A 26433-nucleotide genomic window follows, 5' to 3' on the forward strand; every position below is an offset into this window, starting at 1 on the left:
TTATTAATAACAGGGCAGATATCTACTTGGCCAGTTGCATGGTTTGTCATATGACTTGCATACTGGATTCATCGTAAAGATGGGTAATATTTGGAAGGAAATTAATAGGTGTTTTAGAGCTCATCCTTGAAACCACGCCATTTGGGGGTGTTTAGCCATACAGGACATTCAGAGGTTTTTAAAATAAAAACATGACTCTATCATTTGAAATAATATTTTTTTGTTTTCACATTCATAACAAAAACAGTAGTTAACTGTGATTAAATTTTCTGTGTAGGAACGTACCTGAAGATGTCTTACAGAAGTACATAACAGCATTTTATTGGTAAAATAATTGTAGACTACCATTAAGTAATTTTTAAAATTGGTGCAATTTAAATTCTTTCCACTAAAATGTATAAGCTTTTGATTAAATCTCTTAATATTTTTCAGGTCCTTGCAAGTTATATAAATCCTGCAGGGAGCACATCAAATGGAGATTCCCAGACTAGCCATGAGGCTAGAGGACAGAACAGCAATGCACTTCCATCAGTTCTGTTAGAGCTACTCAGTCAATCTTGTCTCATTCCAGCAATGTCGTCATATCTTCGTAATGATTCAGGTAATGTACTGATGTTCTCTTATAAAGCCTATTCTATTGGTTCTATTAAATTAGCGTGATAGAAAAATATTAATCTCAAGATAATTGTAAGGATTCATTTGCAAGATCATTTCATGATTTTTGTACAAAATGAGTAATTCTTCCTAGTTTACTTCAGGGGTGTTTTCAGCACTTTAAAAAGAAAAAAGCATATTTTTATTCCTCTTGTTACAGTGGCTTCACTTATACCTAATGAGATTTACATTGCTTGCTATTTATTTGACTATTAATAGAACTTCTAATTGTGTTTATAAATTTTGAAACTGTTGAATTGTTTTCTGTATGTTCTAATAAATGTTTTTTAAAAATGGGGTTTTTTTCTGGGAGGGAGGCCTATTTAGATTGTCAATTTGCAAATTTCATTTTGAATGTTCTACCCTATTTATTTTTACCAATATCTGAAGTTACCAGAATAGAAAGATTTAATATTACTCCTTAAGTCTCATGGAGAGATTAAAAAATTGAGCCTGTGAGAAATGTGTGTTTTATATGCTTGAAGTTATTAAATGCCAGGACTTGAAAGCACTTGGTACAGGGGCAGTTTAATTTGCTTGTCTTTTTTTGATGAAGGTCATACTTTTTGTTATACTTTAGTTGTGAGGTACATTTATAACTTCATGTTCCTTTAAGATTTATATTGATAATATACCATCTTTACCCAATTCCAAAACAAGTTTTTTTTCCTGCATACAATATGAGGGGTTGCGGGGAAAGGCCCTCATCTTGGGATAGTGTGTGAGGTGGTGGGTGGGCAGGCAGGTGCTATGTCTCCTGCCCTGACCCAATTTTATTAATTGTGGCCCTAACTCATGTTGTTGACACTAAAATCTGATTGTAACCTTCTGTAAGACGCAACATTTTTTCTAGCCCTAATCTTAAATCCAGTTACAAAAATCTAAAGCTGAGTCTACACAGTCAACACTCAAAGCTCCTCTGTAAAGAGTGGAGTTCTGATGCTGCAAAGAGCTACATCAACTCTTAAATGAAAGAAGGTGTCTGCCTTTGTTCTTAGTACCAACAGAAGATGCATGAAGACCCTTCCATGCCTTCTGCTGAATGCTGTGATCTCGTAGGTGCACTTTGCAGTCTGCCAGCATGACTTTCTGTAGCACATGGATGTGTGTAGTGGCAGCCTCTTTCTCTTTCAGAAGTGCTGTTGGCAGAACCATGCTAGTGGAGACAGGGCCTTAGTCAGACCAAGATCTTTTAAAAATGGCTTCTAAAACATTTTTAGCTCTTTAAAAAAAAAAATAGATCTTCCCATGGAGACAAGTCTTCAGCAGCAGCTAGGGGTTTAGCTTTTGGTTTAACAGGACAGGGAAGGTGAGTGATTTGAAGATTAGGCTCTGTTTCTGCTCTGTGCGGCCATAACTCTGGAAACATCTGTTTTCCTCCATTTTGTCTTCCCAGAAGTAAGGTGCTTGTTTTATTTTGCAGGGAGAAGCAGGGGATGGAATGTGAGAATATAGGGAATTACAACCCTGCATTTTTTAGATTAGTATGTAAAATTCTGAATGCTATTAAAATCTGGGCTTTTCTGAATTGAATATATAAAATGTTTTCCTAAGTATCTGAATGCCATAATTATCTGTAGCAAGCAGGCCCAACTGTTTATGTTCTTCAAGATGCATCTCCATGTTGCTTCTTTTTTAAATTATTTTTTTTAACAAAAAGTTTTGTAATGCAGTTTTTTCAATCTAAATAACTTGTATATTGAAGGAAATAGCAATGAAGTAAAGCACTCCTAAAATTCCTACTAAGGCCTATCTTGGAATGATTAGTAAAAAGCAGACTTGTACAAAATCCTTAGAAGAGGAAAATAAATGTGCAGAAAGGCACAGATTTGGGGGAATTAATGTACCAGAGAATATTGCCTTTTCTTCATGCATATTTGAGACTGAAAATTTAACTTGTTTGAAACCAGGACTTTAAAATAGCTTGTCTTATTAATGAGCGGACATCATTGCACTGCAACAGTTATTTAGCATAGAGACAGAATTAATGCAAATGAGTTTTAAAGGTCAAGTTGGGGGCTTTTGCTTCCCAGATAGCTGGCAAGAAGACACAGTTAACAAAAACTGGCACCTTTGGACTGTGGATGGAGTGTAAGTTACTAGCATCTTCTCTTAGCTTCTATCTGCATCCTCACAGGAGGGTGTAGAATACACTTAAACCAGGTAATCTATATTCAAATCTCTGTTTTGGGGACAGCAGAGTACTTAAATTTGGCAGATTTATTTCTGAAAGACAGTGCAGTTTAGTGCTAAGACTTGAGGAAGCTATATTTTGAGCTCTAGGTTTTATTAAAGGGCTTTTGCTTGCATATGGAATAGCAAGATTTGTTCAAGGAATGTGAAGGGCACAGAGTTTAAAGACCATTTAGCAGAAGCCCTAAACTCGTCGTCTCCTTGGTTCCAATCCAGTGCAGCTTCCTGTAGGCCGAAGGATATTTTCATGACTGGAGAAGCAGCAGGAGCAGGGTATCTGTTTCTGTGGCATGCTGGACTAAAACTGGGACACTACATGCATAGTGCTAATAGAATGTTCTTGGGTGTTGGCTTCCAGTCAAGAACAAGATGTGCTCAGAAAAAGCTGATGGAAAACAGCAGTTTTCAGCAGCTCCATAATTTGCCTGCATGTGAATGGATTTTCATAGGACCAACAAAAGGTTACCCTTATTTTAGGACTCTGCTCTTCCCAAATTTCAAATTCTTGCTTTTGCAAAATCTCCCTCTCTAATAAAGTTTTAGACTGCTACACAGGCGTGTACTGTTGCTGTGATATTGTCAGATAAATTAGATGCTCAGTGTTTTGGTGATAACTAGGGTTCTGTCTTGTTTGCATCATTAATCGTCATAACTACAAGTAGAGAGTATGCTTTTCCTGTAAAGTTGGTGTGATGGAGTTGTTTAAAGAGGCTGCTAATGTTTGACAAACACCAAAATACTAAATTGACAGTTCTAATGACTATAATTTTTCATGATGGTCAACACTTTTTGGCAGGCTCACTCTGCATCACCTGCCTCAAATCTTTGCGAAAAGATCACTTTTCTAATGGAAGTGAAATGCACGATGAATAAGGAGACAATCACCACTTAAGTACCACTTAATCATTTAGAAATCTCACCTGGAAATAGATCTTTACAGTGTTAGCAGAGTAGTCACATTTCTGCATCCTCCCAAGGGAAGGGACAGGGTGATCACAAAGTCCTTGAAATTGTAAGTTGAATGTTTTCATTAATTTCCTTAATTGCTTCCTTTCTCATAGAGAAGGAAAAGTTCTTTGTGAATACGATGGATTGTGTTCAGATATTATGCAGGAGAAGTAAGCTGCTGGAAACATTACTGAGTTTCTTAATATGTCTGCATTTCTGTTTGTCAACTTAGTGTAGCATTACCATGGCTTTAAGGGTTCTTTTCCCATTTCAAAAAGAGTATTAAAAGCAGTTTAGCACTTCAGTGTGTGGTGAGTTTTTAATAAGCTTATGTTCTCATGTGTGAGCACTTAATGCAGATGTACAAGTACAATATTAAAGTATGCATATAGTAAACTGTCCTAACTTGATTCTAATTTTACTCCTTAATTAAAAAAAATATTAACATAGTCTGTTTTCTGTAGTGAGGACTTGCATGCATTCCATATTTTAAAACTTAAGTAAAGCCTTTTTGTATCTATCCTTTTTTTCCAAACACAATCCCCAAAAACATTTTAAAATGTGGGAATGACATGCCCCACCCATGAACTGCAGATATAGGGTGCATCTACACAAGACGCTTAACGTGCAGAAGACTAATTCTACTGCGCATTAGCGCAATGGGCAAAGCCCGTGCTAATGCACTGTAGTCTTAGTGTGATGTGCGTTAACATCACCAAAAAAACTCATCTGTGCTAATGTGCAGATTACAGCGCATTAAGTTAGTATCTGTCATTACAGGTACTAAACTTAATGTGCCATGATAACAGCTCATATAATGAGCATGTAGATGTGCCCGTAGGTTTGCAATGAAATGTCATGCATTTATTACCATAAGGCAGTGGTGCCCCACAAAAAGATGGCAACTTGTTTGGATCACTGTCTGGCTCTTAAGAATCTTGAAGTAAATCAGCAGTTTAGATTCTTAATTTTCAATTATAAATACTTATTCTGTGGACCTCATTTGTATGAAAATAAGTTTAGTCCTAGCCAAATCATTTGTTGGGAGAGACAGACAGGTCTCAGAAACTGTATAGGGTGGAACTGAGAGTTTAGATGGTACAAAATTAAAGAAGGAAAGGCCCTTTCGGATAGGGGCCGTTTTTGTTATATATTTAAACAGTGAGTAGTGTAATGGGGCTACAGGCTCGGTGTGTTGCTACAGTTGCATGCAATACCAGTGAACTAGCACTGCTTAAAGATGCCTTTAAAAATACATTTAGCAGTATACTTTTTCTTTATGCTGGTTCAAATATACAACACATTTTATCTACTTCTTTGGATCATTATTAGGTTGACTATACTTTTTTGAGCCCACAGAAGTAAAGAGTTTTAATGTCACCAGTTTCATCTTATAAATGCTTGCATCTACATCAAAAACAACAATATTCTGCCTCTCCTTGATAGCAGGAGCTAGATTTGTGCTCCTTTTGCTGCCAGCCTTTGGGGGGTTTGGCAGTCCTTTCTTTCTGTGTTCCTTCTGTAACTGTCTTCAATTTTCCTTTCACAGTACAGAAAGAGTCCCAGTTTGTGGTCAGCAGAGCTTCTGGTAGCAGGGCACTTTGGACTGTTTTGAGTTTCTATCTAAAGATCTGACTAACATTGTCTTCAAGTGAGATTTCTTCTTCTCCTAAGGAAGAAAATGCCATCTTTCCCTTCTGAGCCTTAATCAGGAGCTGGCTTTGTGAGAGGGGCATTTTAAATTTAGTTTTGATGTAAAATTTAGTTACTACGGTTCAAACTTACCAAGGAATTCTCTGTGGTGGTTTCATCAAAAGGGGCTGGTAACCATTCATACACCTTAGTTTCTGGTAATTTCTTTGTATGCCCCTTTGAATTTCATTGAGTAGTTTAGCATTAAGTAATGTTTGCCAATTCATTCAATTGTGATTTTTTTTATCCTACTCAAGTATCAAATTGCAAGGTGATAGTTTAATTGACTTCTGAAGTAAATAGTATGCAACACTCACTACATCTCCTTATTCCTGTTCAAAGCTGCAGTGTCAATTTTTAAATTTCTTCTACTAAAGGATTAAGTTAAATTACCTTATCTATTCAAAAATATCTTCCTCTATCATTCCATCAGCTGCTCCAAATTTGCCATTACGATCAGTTCCACCCTATCTTGTCTCAGGAAATTACAATGGTGTTTTGTTTGTGTTGGTTTTTTGTCTGAAGGCTCACTCTGCAAAGTAGTTTAGTTCTACTTGGAAGGGCAAAGTCCTTCAGGAAATCTGATGTCTTGTCCATCAGCTTATGGTAAAGGTTTGAAAGCTTATGGGAGGTCAAGACTTCTCTGAAAGTTAGGAAAATAACTCCTGCAAGTCTGGTACATTCAACAATAACTCTGACTGCACTTTAAACAAAAACCAAATTTCTACTGAAGAAATCTATGAGCAGCCATCCTGCATTCTCTACATCTCTTCAGCCAGACCCTTTATTGTGAATCTCCTTTGGTCACTAGGCCTTGTCATCTGTCATTTATGAGCCTTGATCTTAGTCTTATTTTTCATATTTCACTTCCTCCATAATTTCTGGTCCAATAGCTTTTTAATTAACAGCGTATCTCCAGTTTTGTGGACTTGCTCTATGTAAAAATAGACGATATATTTTAACAAATTTGTTTTTGTTATTTTTTTAAATAAGGTAAAATCATGTCCTGGTCTGTTCTTTTTTTTTTTATGAGCCATATTGTATAGAAATACATTTTTCCAGATTTAAAAATTGGAAGCTATATACGGGAGTTCCTGTTCCCAGATGCGTCTAAAACATTACACACTGAACTTGTCTGTCAGATCCAAATGAGTATTTGAGTGCAGGAGGACTTTAGGTATACTTGAGTAACCTTCATGTAACAGATAGCTATATAACACAAAAGTTGGAAGCCAATTGTCTTGCTGCATTATAACTTAGAGCAATCATTGAAAAACAGTATTTGTGTAAAAACAAATGCATTATGGATTTGGGTAGGCAGAGTGAAATTACCCAATTAAGGAAATGACAAAGATATCAGCATTAATATGCTTACTCTTGTTAAAAATGTCACTGAATCTGCCACTTGGATATAACCTTGGGAATGTAATATTTACCTGAACTGTTAAACCAGTGGTTCTGAACCTTTTAAGACTTGAGGCATTCCTTGTTATACTCAGTCTGTCCCTCAGAAAATGCCCCCTCTCAACTTTACTATTTTTCTGTAGTCAAAAAATGTTAGAGACGTTCTTTTGTTCAGAGAACTCAGACCACAACAGATCAGTGCATGGCTTTGACATTATAGACTTCTATGTAAAATGTCCAGTTCTATCTTATTAATCCTGTGTAAGTGTTTGCAGCTAATATTGCATACCACCCTTAAAAGGATCTCAAGCCACCAAACAGTTCAGAATCACTTTGTTTAAACCAACGACATAGGCCGTTTTTACATGTGGTCCTGACATGTGGAGCCAGGTACATTTAGTTGGCAAGTTGTACTAATTAAAAATGCCCGTGCGTCACTTGTATCAGTGGCACAGCACATCCCTGCACTGAGAAAATGGCAGCAGCGCGCTTTAAACTAAAGCACATTGAACATGTTTTAGTTCAGAGTGCACCACTGCCATTTTCTCAGAGCAGAGGCATGTTGCACTGCTGATGCACATGACACGTGAGGCTGCCAGAGTGCATCAATTGACATACTCCAGCAGACTTGATTAATCAAGTCTGTTCCCCAAATGTGTATAAACACCCATAGTGCATTAACCCATTGATGGGGCACTGGTTCATTAGTAACCTGAAAAGAAAAAAGTGCTTTCTACCAAACTCTTACACTTCTTTGCTATAACTTGTGTTCTACATTGCTTAACCCAAGTGTCCAAAAAACAACCTGAGCCTTTTTCTTAAAGCAGAGAACACTTCATAACATAATTGATAAGCCATTTTAATAAACTAGTGTTGGGATGAAAATGAACATGAGTAATTTCTCCCCAAATTTCACTCAAAGAATAACTTTATTCAGAAGTATACTTGAAAATAAAATGAAAATCCCTCCTCAGCTATCTCTGTTCTGTTATTACACCAGTGTTGTTTTATATATGTACAGCAGCAGGTAGAAAATAGTAAATACTGTGAAAAAGCCCGAAGAACAGTATCTCTGCTACAGTAGTTTAAATCATTATGAATAACCTGATACGATTCTTTGCACGTAAGTGTTTCATAAGTTCGTTGGTTTTTTTTATATGAATACTCTAATACTTTGTGTATCTACAATGATGTCATAGGACTAAAGATTGCTTGTGTAATATGGATGATGCCAAAAACTCTTATCTCCTGCTGATGTATTGCCTCCCAGTTCAGTCTCATCTCTGTGATTACTTTTGTGACATCTCTTTATAGATGAGCCACTATCCATTTTCAAAACAGCAAAACTAGGACTTCTAGCTCAGTTCTTCCTTTTAAATAAATGCAATAGAATATTGAATACAAGCTGCTAACAGTGCAGACGCCTTTCTCTAGTTCGCTCTGGATATTGTGGAGTCCTGACAGCATTTGCTCCACATGGTATGTTTATAAATGTCTTTCACGGACTCGGTTTGTTTAAGACTCAGAGTACTTTACCCAACAATAACACGTCTATGTACAGCTGCCTTATCTTACGAAATGGGTTGTTGCTAAACAGCCCAGGAAAAAATTGTGGCTGTTGTTTTCAGAAGCGTGGTTCCTTCCTAGTCCTTCCACTGTCCAGTGGTAATAGTAACGTTTGGTTAGAACTCTTCTAACAGTTCTAGGAAGTTCATATCCTAAAGCAATGACGCGTTTAGATCAATTATTCTATGCTTCTTTAGCTTTCATGTTTCTTGCCTCGAACACTTAACTTTTAATCTTAATGTTATCAAGGTAAATTCCTTTTTATATGAAAAATATTTAGATGTGTATATAAAAACTAGTACATTTGATCGTGTGATTTTCCCCCCCCCCCCCCAAACCCAATTTAAACTCAAAAATTTGTTTGTATGTTTAAACTAGGTATGTGGAATAGTCCCATGAATTTCATGGGGATCAGTCAATCACGTGCTTTTAAAGATAAGTATGAGTATAAGCTGTTGTAGTCCTGGGCCTAACTAATGAGCAACACCTTTCAAACATGGTATAAAAACTTAAAATCTCTGTAGTACCTGTACCGGACATGGTGAATTCCTCAGGGCAAGGATTAAAATTGCCTCTGCATGGCATGAAGCACTCTGGTACTTAAAACTCAGTGTTGTCTTTGAGTCTCATATCAAACAGTTTTTAGAGATATTTCTTAGCATCTAACCAGTAAGAAATGCTCTTGACTGTTAAAAAAAAGTTCTTTATCCTTATGTGATGCTTTTATTTTATTTTAAAATAAGCATCATGATATAAATGTTGAAAGCGACTGAGATGCATTCTAGAAATGGCAATATGGAAAAAGTAACAGATTTCAGCATTTGGAGAAAACATCTATTAGTATAGCACTACTGATCTTAATAAATGGTAAAAGAAAATACAAAAAATCACTTGCAACATCCTTTTAAGGATGTTTAACTATAAAAGCATATCCTTACTTAGAGCGCTATGATTCCAGTTAAAGATTCAGTGGAAGGTAAGGGTATCTGACTTTTCTTAACATTGTATAAGAATTAACAGAAATGTTGCAACATATAGTCAGTAGTTAAAATTTTATTTATGATTTAACAGTATTTTTGGTATGATAATACTCTTCTTTCCACCCCTACTATATATTTGCTTAAATGTTAACATATTATAATAGTTTAAAAAATACAAACCCTACTTGTCTCTCTTATGTTACCCTTTTCACCTATGCAGAGGTGTATTGTCACAGATCTTTAGAAAACATCAGTTTGAAGAAGTAAAATATATATGCAGTCTGTGTTCTTCATGGAGACTTCTGTGTTGCAGTCATCGTCTGTTTTTAATCTGCTTACACTGCTTGTGTCTTGCATATTCATTGGCAGTAAAACAATACTGTCTGTATTTCCAGTGTTTGAGCTCTAGCCGTTATCAATGAGAAGCTGAATACTGTCTGTCTCCATTTACATAATGTAGTAGTCCTAACTGGGCTCACAGATGCATTTCAGTTACTGATGCAGCATCCTTAGACAGACACTTTGCTCTGGAATGTATTTAATAATCTTTTTTAGGCTGTTTCCTATTGCTTTGCATTTAAAAATAATTTTTGTCATGACTAGTCTTTGCACAGTATACTGTACAGCTGATGCTGAAAAAACGTCATCAGAGTGTAGTGTAGATGTATACAAAAATAATCACAAAGAGATTGAGCACTGTTCCAATTATCCCCAGCATAGCTAAAATAGATTCTTCTTTTTCCTCATTCTCCTCTTGCCTTTTTACATCTTCTAATGTTGTGATGGCTGAGGTCCCCATTTTTCCTGCAAGTATCTTCACCAGTGTTCTGATAGCTAGCTAGAAGAAAGAAGAAAATGATTAATCTAGCCTTTTGAACAGGTAGTTGGGGTCCTGTTCAAGCACAAGAGTATGTTGCATTTATGTACTGAAGGTTTCCTAAAGCTCTTTTCACATAAGGTTCAGTTTTTCTCTGTGTACAGTTATATTCCACTGCAATTATTTGCAGTAGCTATGGAATAAAGTATAATGTAAATCAGTTCTGGTTTGTTATTGCAAGCCAGTTACTTTGTTTTGTCATAGAAGCGATCTGATCTGGCTTTAACCCATTTACATTTTCCTTATGAAACAAAAAGTTGATATAATCACGTACCCATACATGCTCATGTAATGGAAAATGACTGTGAAATGGCCAGAAGAAATTATGTGAATTCTCAGCTATTGTTGAACACTGACTTGTCACAGTACACTAGCAGGTGATGATGATCATATTTGGTTTGTTGTTTTCAATGTAGAAATTGGTTATCTTAATATAATTATGCAGTCTCTGACTTATCCATACCTAGCTAGCAGATCTAACTAAGGCATTGTTGTCCTTTTTACTTTTTTCAATATGCCTGCTTTGGGCCATTTTGTAACGGTAAATATTTTTAACAGAGAATGCAGATCTGCCAGTCTTCAAATTTTCTTATTGCAGTATGCCCAGAGACAATGGTGCTCTTACAGCATTCACATATCTATCAAAAATAAGGATTTGAGGATTTCTTACATATGTGATTTGTGATTCATATACAATCTTGCCCTTTTTTGCAGAGGTAAGGATGTGACAACCTCTGATATCTAGTTCTGCTCGTGCTTTTAATGCATTTGCAGTCAACATGCCTCCATTTAAATATTTTCCTGAGGGGTTACTTTCTTTTAGGGTTTACATATTGGATTGATAGCTGTCTACTATGATTAAGTATTGGTGATAAAGAATTTCTGCTCTTACTAAAATCTGTGTTTAATCTTTGTAGAAATCGAAGCCATCCTAATTTACTTAAGCTTCACATTTTGAATACAATGGCATTTTTATCTGTTGCCAATCACGTTTTTATTAATTAAAAATGAGCACACTTCTGGTGGGTCTTATTTAATCAGAGCTATCAACCCATAACACAATATATCTTATATAAAGGTTTTTAAAAAAAATGTACCTTACCCTACATTGCATCAGGAAGAAAATGTCATCAGGCATGCTTCTTACTCGTCGATTCAGTGGTGAACCAGCTTTTTATCTTCATGGAGAGTTGCTCTCTTCTTTCAGAGAAAGAGATCATATACAAACATGAATTTTTTTATACATAAAGTTAAACAGTGCAGGTGGCGGTGGTACAGAATCTTCCAACTGAGTGGGCTTATCTTCCAGTAATCCACTGAAGTCAAGTGCAGTTTAAAAACAAAAAGCCCTTCTTAGGATTGATCCATGCTGTACATTAATTCTCATTAACTTGAGGGGGTTTTTTAGGCAACATGCATTTTATGTACAATACATACTGTGTGCCGCTTGGCTCTGCTTTTAAAAAATAAGCATAGCTCCTGCTTTTCTTCAGTATGTGTTGTTTTTTCTTGAGACTTTCCTTTAAAAAAATGAGCCTTTATCTACACTACTACTTGCCAGCCACGTGAAGATGCTTTCTCACGTTGACATGCCTTAATTCCAGATGCAGTCAACTGTGCTCAATTACACTATGTAATTTTAGTCCAGGCTTTGAAAAACGATGAAAACAAGCCGGCTGATTGGCAGTGGTGTTAGCATTGTAACACACCTGCTGCAAAGCCTCTGAAAATAATTCCAAGGTATTCTTCCGAGCATTTCATAACTTAGTAGCCAGTCAGATCCGAGGAGCAGAATGACAGTGGCTTCAGTTGCATACCGTAGTGAGCTGTGACATTGATTAAACATGCACTTGGCACTTGCTGAATAAAGAAGGAGCTACAAGCCACCCTTGCAGACAGTGAGTTGCATAACAATGTGCGATGGCTCTGCTATTTCATTGTCAGGCCAGGCACATTTTAATCCTGTAACAACAGTGAAAGTGTTCTGTGTAGAGGGGAACAGAGTTAACTGTACTTCAGGGCTTTCTGATGAAGTGCTGCATGACAAATAGTGACATTAAGGCATTCAAGCTGAAACAATGTTTCTGCCTTTTGTCTTTTTAAGCTTTGTTTGACAGGCTATTGTTTCAAGCAGGAATTACTACTTTTCAATGCTTTCTTCTTTTTATTCATTGCCCAAAGACTGTCATCAAAATGGGCTTCTACAGAAAAATATTCCTTATCTGCTTGATAAGAAATAACTAGAACTCCTCCTGTGCATGAATTGGAGATGTATTTTTTGCATGTTCCATTTTGGGGGCATTTTTTTAAGTCTTTCCTTCTCATCACCCATTCCAGTAAAACCTCAGCCTTGAGGTTGAGTTGACAATTGGTTACTCTTCAAAGTATTTTATTATATGGTTACTTTGTTATGGGAGAGCTTTGGCAGAGTGTGTTTTGACAGTGGGGTTTCTTATCTATTTTTGTGATTGGGTGCAACCTATTTGCTCTTTTCATTGGGAATATTATTCATTGAGAGACTTCAAAACAAATGCTTGTACCCTGAAATGTATTGAAAATACTAACATTATATTCAAAATATTTAGGGAAGTATTGCAATTTAAATAGCATACTATACTTGTATAGTTCAACTGGAAGCCTCAGTATATCTGAGTTTCCCTGTTCTAAACCAGCATGTTGCACAAAATTACCAAAAAAAATATAAACCCTTATCTTGTTTTCATTCACTCTTTCTGGGAGTGTTATTTTTAGAAAATATGTAGATAAATATCTGGAATTGCTAAATAAAATGCTTTTGAAACAAAGAGCTTTATTTTTGCATTACTGGCAGTTTATTTTCTTCCTATTTTGTAGTTTTAAAAGTGAAGGTTTGCTTGCTTTTTTGTTTTTTACCTAGAGGGTTAGGGGAGGGGGAAGGATAGAAGTAAGATTGAAAATTTCATGCTATAAAATATGGGGCGGGGGGGAGGTCCAGGACCTTATTAACATCTTTACTGTGAGACAACAAAACTAACTGGCAAATAAGCTATACTATATTTGCAGCCAGCACCGGTTTCCAATGTAGTGAACTTCCACAAGTTAAATAGGGTGCCTTCACCAAGCTGTATTCTTCCATAGGGGTTTGTAGTTTGATCTCAATAGAGCCTGTGTTCCTAAGGCACGAAGGTGACTGAGTTCCACACTTGGGCACTTGGATATACAGCTAGGAATCTTCCTTTGGGCTCTCATTTTGCAAATTTCATGTGAGAATAATTTGTTTAAATGTGTAAAAATAAATTTAAAGGATCATTGTTGTTATATCAGAAATCTAAATTTTTCCCTGTTCAAAATGGAGCATCTTCATTTTTACATGAAAGATTTTAGGCCACTGAGAAAAATATTTAATAGTTGTACAGTTTGTCTGCAGTTCAGCAAGCATGTTCATGTATATACTTAAGTCCTAGCTTTCCTATCAAAATCAGTGAGCTAATCATTGGATTCAGATGTTCCAGATGTTTTTGGGGGCATTGCCTTCTTTTTCATTATTCCTTTTCCTTTATCAATCAACTATATAATTGGGAGAGTTGTTGGACGAGCTTTTGGGCATCAAAGGTCCTTCCTCAGGACACTTTGGGTGCCTGTTGCCTGAAAACTTATCCAACAACTATACAGCTGATCCAAAGACAGCACAAAAAAACCCCTTGCCTTTCAGGAATTTCCTGGATTGTCATGGCTGCAGCACCCCAACCATAACAGGAGTTGCATTTTGTAATTAAAAAATAAACCAGACTTTAGATTAGAAACATTTATAACAAAAATGTTATGAAGTTAAAATAGTGCAGATTTTCAAATTAGTTTTGCAAAAACTCATACGCTTCAAACAGATCCACCCTGGTATAATCAGTAATCATAATTACTAATCAGTCTTTGTGTAAGTTTGAGTAGATTGTGAATAGACCCAAAGGTTTGGGCTGATTTAATTTATTGTTGGGTTGGGGTTTGTTTTGCCGGGGTGAGAGAGACGGTGCAGTATGTTTTACATCATAGGCCTTGCCATTGATCAGTTGTTGTGATAAACTTAAATATTCCAAAAATATTTTAATTCATTTGATTTACTGGAAACATCTTTTTTTTTTATTTTAACAATTCTTTAACAATTTTTTTTAATAATTGCAATACACTGTGTAACTAATAAGCTAAATAAAAGGTTTCGGCTTCCCTATTTGAACCTTAAATATGCTATCTTGAATTGAATACTTAACTAATTGATACAATATTCTGTTACTGCAAGTTGCAATTTTCTTGTTAAGGCCTCAGTAATGCTAAAATCTCTAAACTCTGAGTAACAACAAAAATGTTCAGTCTTTAGGCATTTTATGTACAAAAAGGTTAAAATTTTAGGATTCCTTCCTTGCCTGGCTAGTTGGCAGTACATAATACATCTCTGTTAAGCAAGACTAATGTTACTGCTGTCCTTCTTAAACTGTAATGAATGGTGGTGACTGCTGCTAAGTTAAAATCATTTTCTGGGGAAATGTCCTAAAAGACCAATTGGTCAAATTGGGCCTATCTAATTATTATATTTGATGCAATGCTTTTCATTCTGATGCATCTTACAAATGACATGGAGTAAGACTGCTTTCACTGTTGGGAGAATAACTGTGGGAACATAGAATGGGCACATTCACTTCTGCAATAAGACATCTTACACTCTGATACTAGGGAAAATCCTCACGCTTGGGGACAAATGTTTTCTGTTAGTATCTACACTGGGGCAGCCAACTGGCTGCGTACATGCCACAAGCAGCCTCTCTGTGTGCCACAAGGCAGATTCAGGAAGGAGACAAGCAGCACATTGACAGATGGGGAAGGGAGCAGCAAGCAGAGTAGCAGATTGGATATGGGATGTAGGGCAGGAAACAAAGCAAAGCAGCAGGCAGGGGAAGGGGATTGGACTGGCACTTGAAGGGCTCAAAGCTCATTTTCTCCCATGTCTTCCTTTCTTTCACTTGGCAGACAAGGTTCTTTGGGTAAATCTGTTTTTATTTTGGAAATGTTTTTGCCGGTTATTACCCTTTCTTTCAATTCCTTTTCTGTTCTGTGCCCTGCAAGTTACTCACATTATTTTAGATCTCGGAGCAATAAGGCTAGGCTAGATGGTGGTATGTTTACTCACCTGGGTAGTGTGGCTCTCTGATCCTCTAAGTTCTAAAGAAGACCAAGTAACAATACTTCATTTTCAAAGCTCTGCACATACATTAATTTGCATGTTAGAAAATGAGTTTTTTTCTTTCTCTTGATGGAAGGGAGTGAAATTGTTTAATATGCTTCTTTTATTTAGAGGTAAGGATTGATGAGGGATTTTAAAAAATCTGTCATTTTGCTGATTTAACATACTCTGTCTGAAGGATTCAAGGTCAGCAGCAAATTTTGTGCAGTATAGCCAGGTATAAACTGTGAAGAAAAGTAAATCCATCAGCTCTAGAGTAAATAACCATCTAATTAAGATGTAGAATCATTGAGTAGTAGGCAAGGAGCAGAATAATTCTGTAGTTATGTTTGTTACCATGTTTGAGTTCTTGTGTCTGATGTTTTTGTTGGCACTTAGATTAATAGAAAAATTGTTCTTATACAAAATAATGGCAGTAAATGCAGGACTGCTTTTGTAGGTAGGAAGAATAAAAAATATCCATTTGGAATGAGGAGTTTAGTCGGTAGTTAACATTTTTGTTCATACTTGCATCCAAAAAGTCCTAATACTGTTATTTTCATATAAGCAAAATTAAAAAGCTCTCAGCAAAAGTTCTTGGCAATTCATTTGAGACTGATTTAGCATCTTTGGGAGTAGAGCAATTTTTGTTGAGTAGTGGGCATTCTGTTCATTATGGCTGATATTTGAATATTTATACTGCATGAAAAGAGTCCTCATGCAGCACAAATGCCATAAGCATCTGCTTGTTAAAGGTGTTCCTATTTCAAGATAGAGATGCAGGTGTATCTGCTAAAGACTTGGTCATCTTGGCTCTTTAAATGAAGATCATCTTGACATAAGTGACATAGAAGTGCATTGAAATAATGAACTGTTCACAACACGTGACTTAGAACATTTAAAGGACATGTACACTGTAGCAAGTAATTGGCTAGTTGCTTCTGACACAGCTGTGTTGGTCAGTAGTTGAAGCCTATAACAGCTGAAGCCTGTAATATAGACACAGCAAAAATGGGTGTGGTTTACAAGTTGTGTTTAAATTAAAGAGAAAACATTGCAAATGGTAGTCCCTGCAATTATAAACTGTCTCTTCCATTTTTAATATTACGAGTTTTAGAGGTGGCTTTTCTGAAAATTCTTGTAGCTACTCTTTCTGTCTACTGTGGTTTTCTTAAAAACCCTTTTTTACCCTCGTCCTGCAGTTACTAGGTTTCTGAATGGGGAGTCGGATGTCTTTCTCATTAGTAGAGGAGCTTGCTTAACTTGGGTCTTGAATTGATTTTAATGTCAGGATACTTTCATAAGACACCTGTCTGTCAAAATGGAATTGTTAATAAATAGTATCTCACTGAGGTATTACCTCAGTAAGTTCAGTGTCTCAATGGCGTTTCCACCAGATACAGTAGTACATAAAGGCAAAGTAATTGTGAGGCTTCAGTCTTATGACTGAGACATTTATAGATTTATTTCCCAGGCCCCCAAGTATGTGGGCATACTGTCTCCAAAGGACATTGTGTTATTACTTGGGAAGGACTAAACGTTTCACACAAATTCAGACAAAATATTTATTGATAAAGGGAAAAGATGTTTTAAAGAGAAATTAATTAGTAAACAGGTTCTTTCCCACTGGATTAAAAAGTGTGTTGAGTATTGGTATACTGTCAAATGGGTATCTTTTGGCTCTCCTTGTACTACAGCTACCCCTGGAACTCATGGCTAGGTACAGGTATTCAAAAAGCCTGAGGTGGAAGCGATTTTTACATTGCATGCTTTAATCTAAGCACCCTAGGTTAGATTGGTAGTGAACAGAACACACGTTTGCTCTTAGGTGGGGGAACATGCACACAGGCTGCCTGCACTGGGTAAGGCCAGCAGGTTGGGGGTATTCCTGCATGCCACCCCCAGGCTGCTGACAACTGATAAGTGCAGCCCCATGCAGAGCTGTCCCCACCCCTTCCCTCCAGCAGCATCAGGCATATGCATGACAGCTGCTGGCAGACAAGAGGTAAGCCTGCTTAGCCATGGCCAGCAGCCTACTTCTGCTACCTGGGGCTGCATCCACTTGCAGAGGCATGGGGCTCTCTGGGTGGGCTCCTGCACACCCATCCAGAGACCCCCATGATTCTGCGAGCTGATGCAACCCCAGGGAGCAGAACCAGGCTGCTGGGTACAGCCAAGCAGATCTCTCCCCTAGCAGTGTCAGCCACTGTGCTGACTTGGCTCTGTGAGAACCCAGGGGTGGGGTTGGCTGGATGCTCATCTGGAGCAGCCAAGCTTGGGCCAAGTGCTAGCGCATCTTCCTGCAAAGGGGGGTTAGTGGGAGCCACAAGGGAGCGTGGGATGCCAGAGGACAACAACCTACCCTGAATCAATAGACGATCTAGTACAGAAGTTCGATAGACTGGTGTAACCTAAGTCACTTAAGTCTGATACCACATAGACCTGGATCAATTGTAGGCTGGGTTCTGCCATTTTTAAACCAGTCCGTACATGCTGAACTTCTGTTCTGTTACAAATATAGACCAGTTTCTGATCACTTATACCAGTGTAAGTGTAATGTCTGTACCTAGCCTATGTGAGGAAAAGTATCTATTACAGAGGTTTCAAAGCAGCCTATTTTCACTATTTATTATCTGTTGGACTTGGAATCAGTCTGGTCCTTGCTTTGCTGCATTTTTTTTGTCTAGATTTCTTCACCTTCCATCTTCAATGGGGCATGCTGTGCTTGCAAATTCCCCAACAGGGGACACCAAGGAGCTCTTCCAGAATATTGTGACATTTGCTCATTCACTAAGATAACTATTGTACTTTGAGAGTTCATCTGTGCACTTCTCTGCCCCCTCACCCCCTTTCTCTGAGTATTGAGTATTTTTTGGTGTCAGGGTTTTAATGGCCATTTTGTGCAGTGTGTGTGTGTGTGTGCGCGCGCGCGCGCGTGTGTGTACACGTGTGCACGTATGTGTGCATGCATGTTGAAGGAGTGGAGTGAGGTGAAGGAGGGAAAGAATACTATAAAGAAAAATACAATCTGGCCAGAGGAAAATTACAGAAATCAAGAGCTAAATGTATTTTCTGTTCACTTTATATGAACAAAGCATAACAGAGATAATTATTAAGCTTCACACAATATGTATTGCTGCTCAATTTCTGTTTCCTTGGTTGCACATGCATGTCCAAGTGTGAGGTTAGTAAAAATCCATTTGTTAAAAATTAAGCATGTACTACATTTTGAAAAGTGCCATGCCAGGCAACAGAAAACTAAAATAATCTTTTAGTTACCACCAGATGGGCTTACTTCCATAAATCTTGCTGGAAACCAGAAGTACCCTAAGATAGGGAAAAACATTACACACAAACAGGTTTAAGTGATCAGAAACTGGTTTAAGACTATAGCAGAACATAAGTTCAGTGCACATAAACCAGTTTTAAAATGGCTGAGACTGGTTTGAGATAAACCTGGTTGAATGTAGTATCAAACTTAACTGATTGAGCTCAAACTGGTTTATGCATTGTCTGTTCGAGACCCCTTCCTGGTTTAAGTTAAGCCAGAGTCACCCAACATCCCAGTATGCTCTCTAGGCTGGGCTGTCTGCTCCAGTGGAGCATGGTTGGCCGTGTCCCTCTGCTCTGTAGCTTAAGCAGGGGTGGGAATGTGGCAAGACACCAGCTGGCATTAAGGTCCCATTAATGGTCCCATTAAGGCAAAGTGGTCAGGAAGGGGGTTAATTCTTCCCTCCTTCCCCTCCCCCTCCCCCTACTACAGCTGGGGTCTGCTGGGGAGCAGCAGAGGGGGTGGCTGGGGCTAGCAGACCTTCTCAGAGCCCCCCTCCCCACCTGGCACTGGCAGTTGGGGTGGGGGGGGGTGGCAAAAGATGGGGAAGAGTCCCCATCCAGCACCGCACAGAGCCCACCCTTCCCCACCCCACAGCTGTGGGGGAGAGGGAAGAGAGGGAAGAGTCCCCCTCTGGGGCCAAGCAGTGCTCTGTGCCTAGGTTGTTCCTAGCAGTAGAGGAGCTGCTAGGGTGGACAGAGCTCTCCCCTCCTCCTCATTTCTCACCCCGCAGCCATGCTCCCTCTTCCCTCACCCTCCAAACCCTGTGGACCAAGGTGGGGGTTTAAACACCTCCTCAGTCCTACTCAAGCCTGCCAGGGCCTGGCCATTCCACCTCCCCTTCCCCCCTCAGCTCAGCTTCCCTGTGAAAGGGAAGCAAGAACTGCTTTAGCACCCTGGGCTTTTGGCCTGAAGCACTGCAGACATGTGCCTGCATTTCCAAAATGAAAAGGGAATGTCTATTTACTTGCAAACTGGTTCAATCTTTGCAAGTTAAACTAACCTGCAAAGATTGAATCAGTTCATGCTCAGACTTTTTGAATGTCTGTCCCTAGCCATAAAGACTACCTAAAGAAGTAGCCTTGTTAGTCTTGGCTCAGTGCTGTCCCTATACTGGCCAAGAAGATAGACTAGAGACTTTTCATAGGTGTACACACATACAGCTTTGCATGTAGACATCTGTATTCATTTGTTTACACAAATAATCTCCTTTGCACCAAGAACTCTACTGACTCAAGTCTCAAAATTTATAGGGACTTCCAAACAAAGAACTTAATGTTGAGGTTGAAAATATTTTTGCTCCCTGTCTGCAACAATAGAGAGAGAAACTTTTTACAGACGTTTTCAGAAATTTTAACATTAGAAATGACAGAATTTAAAAGCTAGTTTCCACCCAGTTTTTCCTGACCAAGTAATGCTTCATTATTCATTATCACCCGCAATAAATCTATGCTGTCTACTTTACTTTTTATCATTTTTAGTAGAACTAAGGGGTATAAAAGTAGGATTGGATAAATAGGTGCCATCTTATACTTTGTGAAACATCTACTTTATATTGGAAAAGAGACCGTTTCGGTTGCATTAAATTATATACATTTGTTTTTCATAGGAAATTGTATTGGAGTGGAGTTTTATCTGAAAGCGTCAGATTTTATTGAATAATGTAAAAATATTGTTTTCTGGTGAATAATTAATCATTCTATATCAATTTTAAAGTATATAGAACCTAAATTTGGAGAATTTATTCTTTAAAAAAGCCCTCCTATTTTATGTTGCCTTTAAGAATACAATGTGTAGTATAAAGGTAGGTTAAGTTTTCAGAAGTGTTTTCTTTTTGCTATACAATTTTTCTTTCAGGTGTTGGAGAAACCCTTTTAATTATTTTTTCCTTGGCACTTGTTTGTGTTAAAATCTATTTCACTAATGCTGCTTGTGTTCTGGCAGTCCTAAATTTTAAGTGCTACTTAAATCAGAATATAGTACTGTATCTCATTCTTCCTTAAAGTTTCCCTGTGACCAGAACTTAAGCTTGTGGTCCCAGTGCCAGATATAAATGAGTTCACAGATCCTGTGTATTCCATCATGCCTTTATAGGGTTTAGTGTCCCTAGTGTCAAGTTACAGAACAGTATAATAAAGCTGAATCCACTTTGGGACGCAGTAATACTTCTGTGCTACAGTGATATCTTCTCTGTCTCAGCTTCCTGAGACATACCCTCTTCCCCAAAAATAGCTCAGATACATCCTTCTTACCCAGAGAATCCTGAAATATTCATGCGGAATTGTGATGTGTGCAACTAATCTGTGCCTGACTTCTAAGTCAAATAGATCTGCCTAGCTGTCTGGAGGAATCAAAACACCTACACTCTCCTCAGCCTTGATTGCTTCCAGTAGGGAATAGTTTCTGCACCTTAGATACATGATTGTAATCTCATCTTTCCTGCTAGATGCATCACTGAAGAGTAGCACCCTCTATTTTGGCCAGTGTATAGCTAACAAATCCCACCTCCATTCCTGCTAGGCCTCTTTAAAAACCTGACAAAGTGTGCCACCAATATTTTTGCCAAGTTTCTCCCCCAAAAATGCTCACTTCCATTAAATCCTCATATATCGGGTATGCATATTCTCAGAAAGAGTGGTAAGGGGGCAAGCATATATATGTTTGTATTGTTTTAATACTTAAATCAAAATACTGTCTCATAAACAGGGATTGGCAAATGCACATTTTGTTCCACATACTAAGAATGTGTTTTTCCTTCTTCCTGGAACGTATACCCACTTGCATTCCTGATAGATTGGTATAATCAAACTATGGAATTTGATATAGAGGCAGAGGTGTAACTGGACAGTTCTATGCCCTGGACAGTTGTAGCATGCAGGGCAGCAGCTGCTGTTGACAGCTGCATCCAGTCCAGCAGCACAGTGGGTGCTATTTTTCATCTCTCCTCTCCTCTAAGTCAGTGCTCAGGACTGGTATGCCATTGCCCCCCCTCATGTCAATTACTCTGCTGTATAAGGGCAACATGATAGGATTGAAGGCCTCTCAGATGAGGAAGAGTCTATAAGCACCATGAATAATACTTTTCAAAATTCTAGGTACCTAGGGCACCCATTAGGGGAAAAAAAATTGTTCTTCAAAAATCTCTGAGCTGCAGGAATGGATTATGATGTCTTTAGCAAGGTTGATTTATTAATATCCTGACAGGAATGACTGTCGGCAACACTTACAACCCTTTTGTTTATTTTGGAGGGGTTAAGTGAGTAAGGGTTTCCAGCCTCACTGGAGTGCAAAACTAGGAGTTGTCCTTTTTTTCCTGTGTTGTAATATTTAAATTTAACCTTTTACAGATTTTTTTTTTTCTAAAAGAGCTAGGGAGACCTTTAAATATTGGCAAAAATAAGGAACTGTAAAGGGTCATTTGGAAAGTTAGTAAGCAGGTCAGAGTATGACGTCACCAGTGACTAAAAATTGGACATCTGGGATTTTCAGGCAGTGAGGGTGTTTGATTTTTGTCGTCGTTCATTTGGGTTTTTTTTTTCTAATCATACACCTAACAAACACTGAGCACAAAGCTAGTCTTTATTTGATTAAACAGCTGATCTCAAGTTCTTACCATGCTTATCACCCCTCCCCCCAGGGGTCGCGTTCTGTTTCTTAATAAAAGATGCACTTTTATTATATGGCTCCTAGTTTATAAAATTATTTCCACTATCTTGAATCAGCCCTTGAGACAGTTTTGTTTCCCCTGTGGCAGGCAGTTACATTGTACAAAAGGAACAGAGGAAACTGCAGTAATCATCTCCTTGATCCTGAAATGTGAAACAAAGCCTTCAAAACAGTGGCAGAGATCTTAATTTGACACAGTCAAAGCTAGTATATCAAATGAAGGATAGATTGTGGGTGTCCAAATTGCTCAGTTGATATTTTTTCTAGCAGGTGCATTTCCCTCAGGATTTTGGCTTTCATGCCCATACAATCTTTGAACTGAAGCTAAAGAAGCTCCTGCTTGGGTCTTTAGAGCAAGGATGGCCCAACCTGTGGCATGCATGCTGCAAGTGGCATGGGCAGCTGATGTGTGAAGCACAAACTAGGGAAAAAACAGGGAACATGGGGGCAAATCGGGCAGGGAGCAGAAAGCAGAACAATAGATTGGGCAGGAGTACAGGGATTGAAGTGGCAGGTGGGCAGGGTGTGGGCATTAATTTGTGGAACGCCTGCCAAAAAGGTTGGGCTCCCATTGCCTTAAATGATCTTTCAATAAAACCCTTTAATTCTGTTACCAGAGATTAAACAAACAAGTCTCTTGAATCCCTCCCCCTTTTTCTGATGGAGAAGAAGAAAACCCTTGAGACCATCTGTGACACCAGAAAGAGCCCTACAGTCGCAACTAAATGTTGGTTCTTTCTTTGCAGTTCAGCTAGATCCCCCAACTCATCTAGCATCAGCTGGTTGCCATTCATTCTTTCCAGTCTGTTCCCTTATAAATCTAATTGCCCTTTCCTGGATCTAATCAAACTTATTTAATTGAAAATTGATGGTGCTAATTCACCTACTTCCCACAGAAGAGTTGGAGAGACTTTTACAAAAAGATTTGAGGAAAACACATTCATGCCATTCACCCAGTATCTGACTATATGAGCAACATACACCGTTAATTTCATTCATCAGTCAGTTTTCTATATGTCTTTAGAATTACTCAATGAGAAGTGAAGACTTCTGATGAAAATATACTTGGCTCTAGTTAACTACTCCAGGAAATCCTTTCTTCTACAAGAGCTAAAGCCATCCATAAATTAAAGCTGAAAATCTCTGAGGATAACTTTTTAGATGGACCCCTGGTACCAGTGGTTCAAGTAGTGTGGGGTTTGGCAACTCCACTGCTAAAGACCACAAAGAGTGCCCTCTTCACTTTCCATCTGTCCAACTGTACCCCTGTGCAAGGGAATCTGAGGTAGCAACAGAAGTCTTGGACCTAGTTGAGATGTTTTTGAGGTTCCCATCTTTTCTACCGGGAGGAGTAGGACAGTACTACTTCTAAGTACTTCCTCTAACATTTTTTCTTAATTGCCGTCCCATCCTTTCTTATCTAACTCTCTCTTCAGAGAGGAAGAGTCTCACCTATGCTCTGCTGTTTTTAGAATAATAATATTGCTAAGGAAAAATTAATGTTAATATTTTATTCACATCCTTTGAAACGTTCATTATGTATTGAGTACAGCTTCTGGTGGGACCTACCTACTAATCTGTTACAACCTAGAATTAGTTACAAATTGTCTAATCGTTGATAGAAGTGATTGTCATCTGCAGCTCATCAGTTTGAACTGGTGTATTTAAAGATTCATAAAAGAGAATTTATTTGTACTTTCTGTCCTTTTCTGCCAATTTAAAATATTCTACTCAGCAATTGTAGTACCAATTGAAGAGAACCAAGCATTTCCATGTTAATATTTATTTACTTTTCACTGGTAGGCTACAAACAGATTTAAGACCATCCACTTCAAAAGGAAGTCTTTATATTGAAAAATAGTTGCATAAATCCATTAAATCCTTAAGAGCGGATTCTCTTGGATGTGGTTTTCTTCTAATGCTTTTTTGACAGTTGTAATGGAAGCTTATTTTGACACTTGTAACTTACTTTAAATAGTAGAATTAAGTTTCATTGGATGTGTTTTAAAGAAAAAAATATAAAAGGCAATTTTTATTGGCTTAATAGTACATCTTCCTGCTGTGGCATTATATGATAGCAGAAGGTGAGTTTCAAATAAATTACATTTTGGTCTATATATAAACTCAGGATAAGTCCAGCAAAACAGTATTCTTTCTCATGCGTTCTCTCATGTATTCAGTGAAATGTTTGAATATAGTGTATATTGGATAAAAGAGTCTCATAGTCTTCTCTTGAAGATTAATAAATGTACATAAGTTATACTAGTAGTTTTCAATGCAGGTTTATGCTGGCATTCTTGGTTGCAGCTAGATGCATCATTTGAGTATAACTTTATCCTTGAATTGCTTTTTATGATGAATACTTCATTAAAACATTGTCTGTTTTTCATCAGCTGAATTAGCATGCGTTTTTATAATGGCATTTTCTTTCTTGATGTAGTCCATGCCTTGCATGGTGCCCAGCAGAATGGGATACAGTTCTGCAGCAGTGTTAATGCATTGTGTCTTAACAAAAATACCCACTTTGTTCTTATTGCTTCCATACCGAAACACATAGTTCTGTAGCTCATAATTGAAAAGTACTAATTGCTGTAATTGTAACAACAATTTTTAGCAATGATTGATTGTTCATGGCATTAGATTTTTTCCCTCATTCTCTGGATGGCCCTTCTAAATGGCTTTCAGCAACTACGAGGATGTATTGACACTTCAGTTCAGAAATTACCTTCTGGCCAGTATGTGCTTAAAGAAGTATTAGGGATCTTAAAGACAGCTTTAGTTTCTTAACTGCTACTCTAAGGTGGCAGGGCACTTTAATTAGAGTGGTTCTGAGAGCTGCTTTAATTAAAGTGTCCACAGCATCTTGTGTATCAGCATCCCCGTGCTTCAAAATGGTGGCAGGGGTGCTTTTAACTAAAACTCACTGCACAAGATTTAATTAAAGTACCCCTGCCACCATTTTGAAGCATGGGGACACTGATACAAGAGACGCAGAATCTGGCTGGAGTGCGCTAATAAGCTCCCTCCAGCAGACTTTATTAATCAAGTCTGCTCCAAGGTGCTGTGCACATGTACAGACACCTGTAGTCTCTAGGACCATGGTTCTCAAGCTTTTTAAGACTCGAGGCACCTCTTGGATAATGCTGGCTCTTAGTTTTCACTTGTTTTTTGACTGCAAAAAAAGGAGAACAATTTTTCTGTTGTAAAGGATTCAAAGATCATAACGTCAGAATGTTTTGAATTGCCGTGGATTCCTATTTGAAACCTCTGGGTTCATCTTCAGAATCATGTTTGCTTACTTTACAGTCCTAATACTGTGGCTAAAAATAGACATTCGGGGCTATTAGGAGTAAGTTGAAATGGATCAAAATGGCTGCCCAATATCAGATTAATCAGGATGAGGGTTCTAGCTGATGGGGGGCTAGAGGTCCAGCAGGTTGGAGAGGATGGGGGAGGCCTGTGAGGGGTGGGGGTAGGTGTGATCTGAGAGTCATGGTGGTCTGGTGCAACCCATGGATGGGGGGTGGCATGTCCCGCAGATGGTGCTGGCATAGTCCACAGGTGGGGTGGCAAGGGCAGGTGCATGCCATGGGTTGGGTAGGCAGGGCAGGCATGAACTGTGGATGGGTAGGCTGCAGCAAACCTGTACCCCTCTCTCTCCCACACCTCCCCCTACCAAGACTTCTTGCTTGGCTGCAGCAGCAGTGAATGCTGATAAAACCAGTGCAACCAGTGTGTGGCGTGGGGTCCTCTGCAGCAAACCTACACTCCTATCCCTTTTGCCCTCCCCCCACCAAGACTTACTTGCTTGGCTCCAGCAACAGCAAGCACTGATAGAAGTGGCTGCATCCACATGACTTGTGGGATAGAAGTTGAGAGGCCTAGCTGGTTGGGGAGAGGGTGGGGCCTGGAGGACAGCAAGGGGCCAGGGGGG

The 26433-nt window shown here is 38.3% G+C and overlaps 2 protein-coding genes across 7 annotated transcripts in view; one reads left to right on the top strand and one right to left on the bottom strand.

Annotated features, from left to right (window-relative positions):
* The window catches only part of BIRC6 (baculoviral IAP repeat containing 6), a 312653-nt gene that overhangs the window by 221829 nt on the left and 64391 nt on the right, over positions 1–26433 (top strand). For all 6 annotated transcript variants that reach the window (XM_090045546.1, XM_090045562.1, XM_090045538.1 and 3 more), the window contains one exon: positions 433–601. In XM_090045546.1, the coding sequence (XP_089901672.1) occupies positions 433–601 (169 nt within the window). The remainder of the gene's footprint in view (positions 1–432; positions 602–26433) is intronic.
* LOC149873483 (protein TUNAR-like) lies at positions 9423–12172 on the bottom strand. The gene is made up of 2 exons (XM_090031515.1): positions 11417–12172; positions 9423–10275 (listed from the first exon to the last, which is right to left on the bottom strand). Exons 1-2 carry the CDS (start codon positions 11450–11452, stop codon positions 10084–10086), a joined length of 228 nt encoding a protein of 75 aa, XP_089887641.1. The 5' UTR covers positions 11453–12172; the 3' UTR covers positions 9423–10083.

This window comes from Crocodylus siamensis, chromosome 1 (genome assembly GCF_052110815.1).
Source record: "Crocodylus siamensis isolate JL-2025a chromosome 1, ASM5211081v1, whole genome shotgun sequence".
Classification (NCBI taxonomy): Eukaryota; Metazoa; Chordata; order Crocodylia; family Crocodylidae; genus Crocodylus; species Crocodylus siamensis.

Bases quoted from the DNA above. Each gene is read 5' to 3' on its own strand.
- LOC149873483 (XM_090031515.1), bottom strand. From the start codon at position 11,452: ATGCCTGATGACATTTTCTTCCTGATGCAATGTAGG. The intron at 10,276-11,416 runs GTAAGGTACATT...TCTTTCTTCTAG, and splicing joins TCTTCCTGATGCAATGTAGG to CTAGCTATCAGAACACTGGT.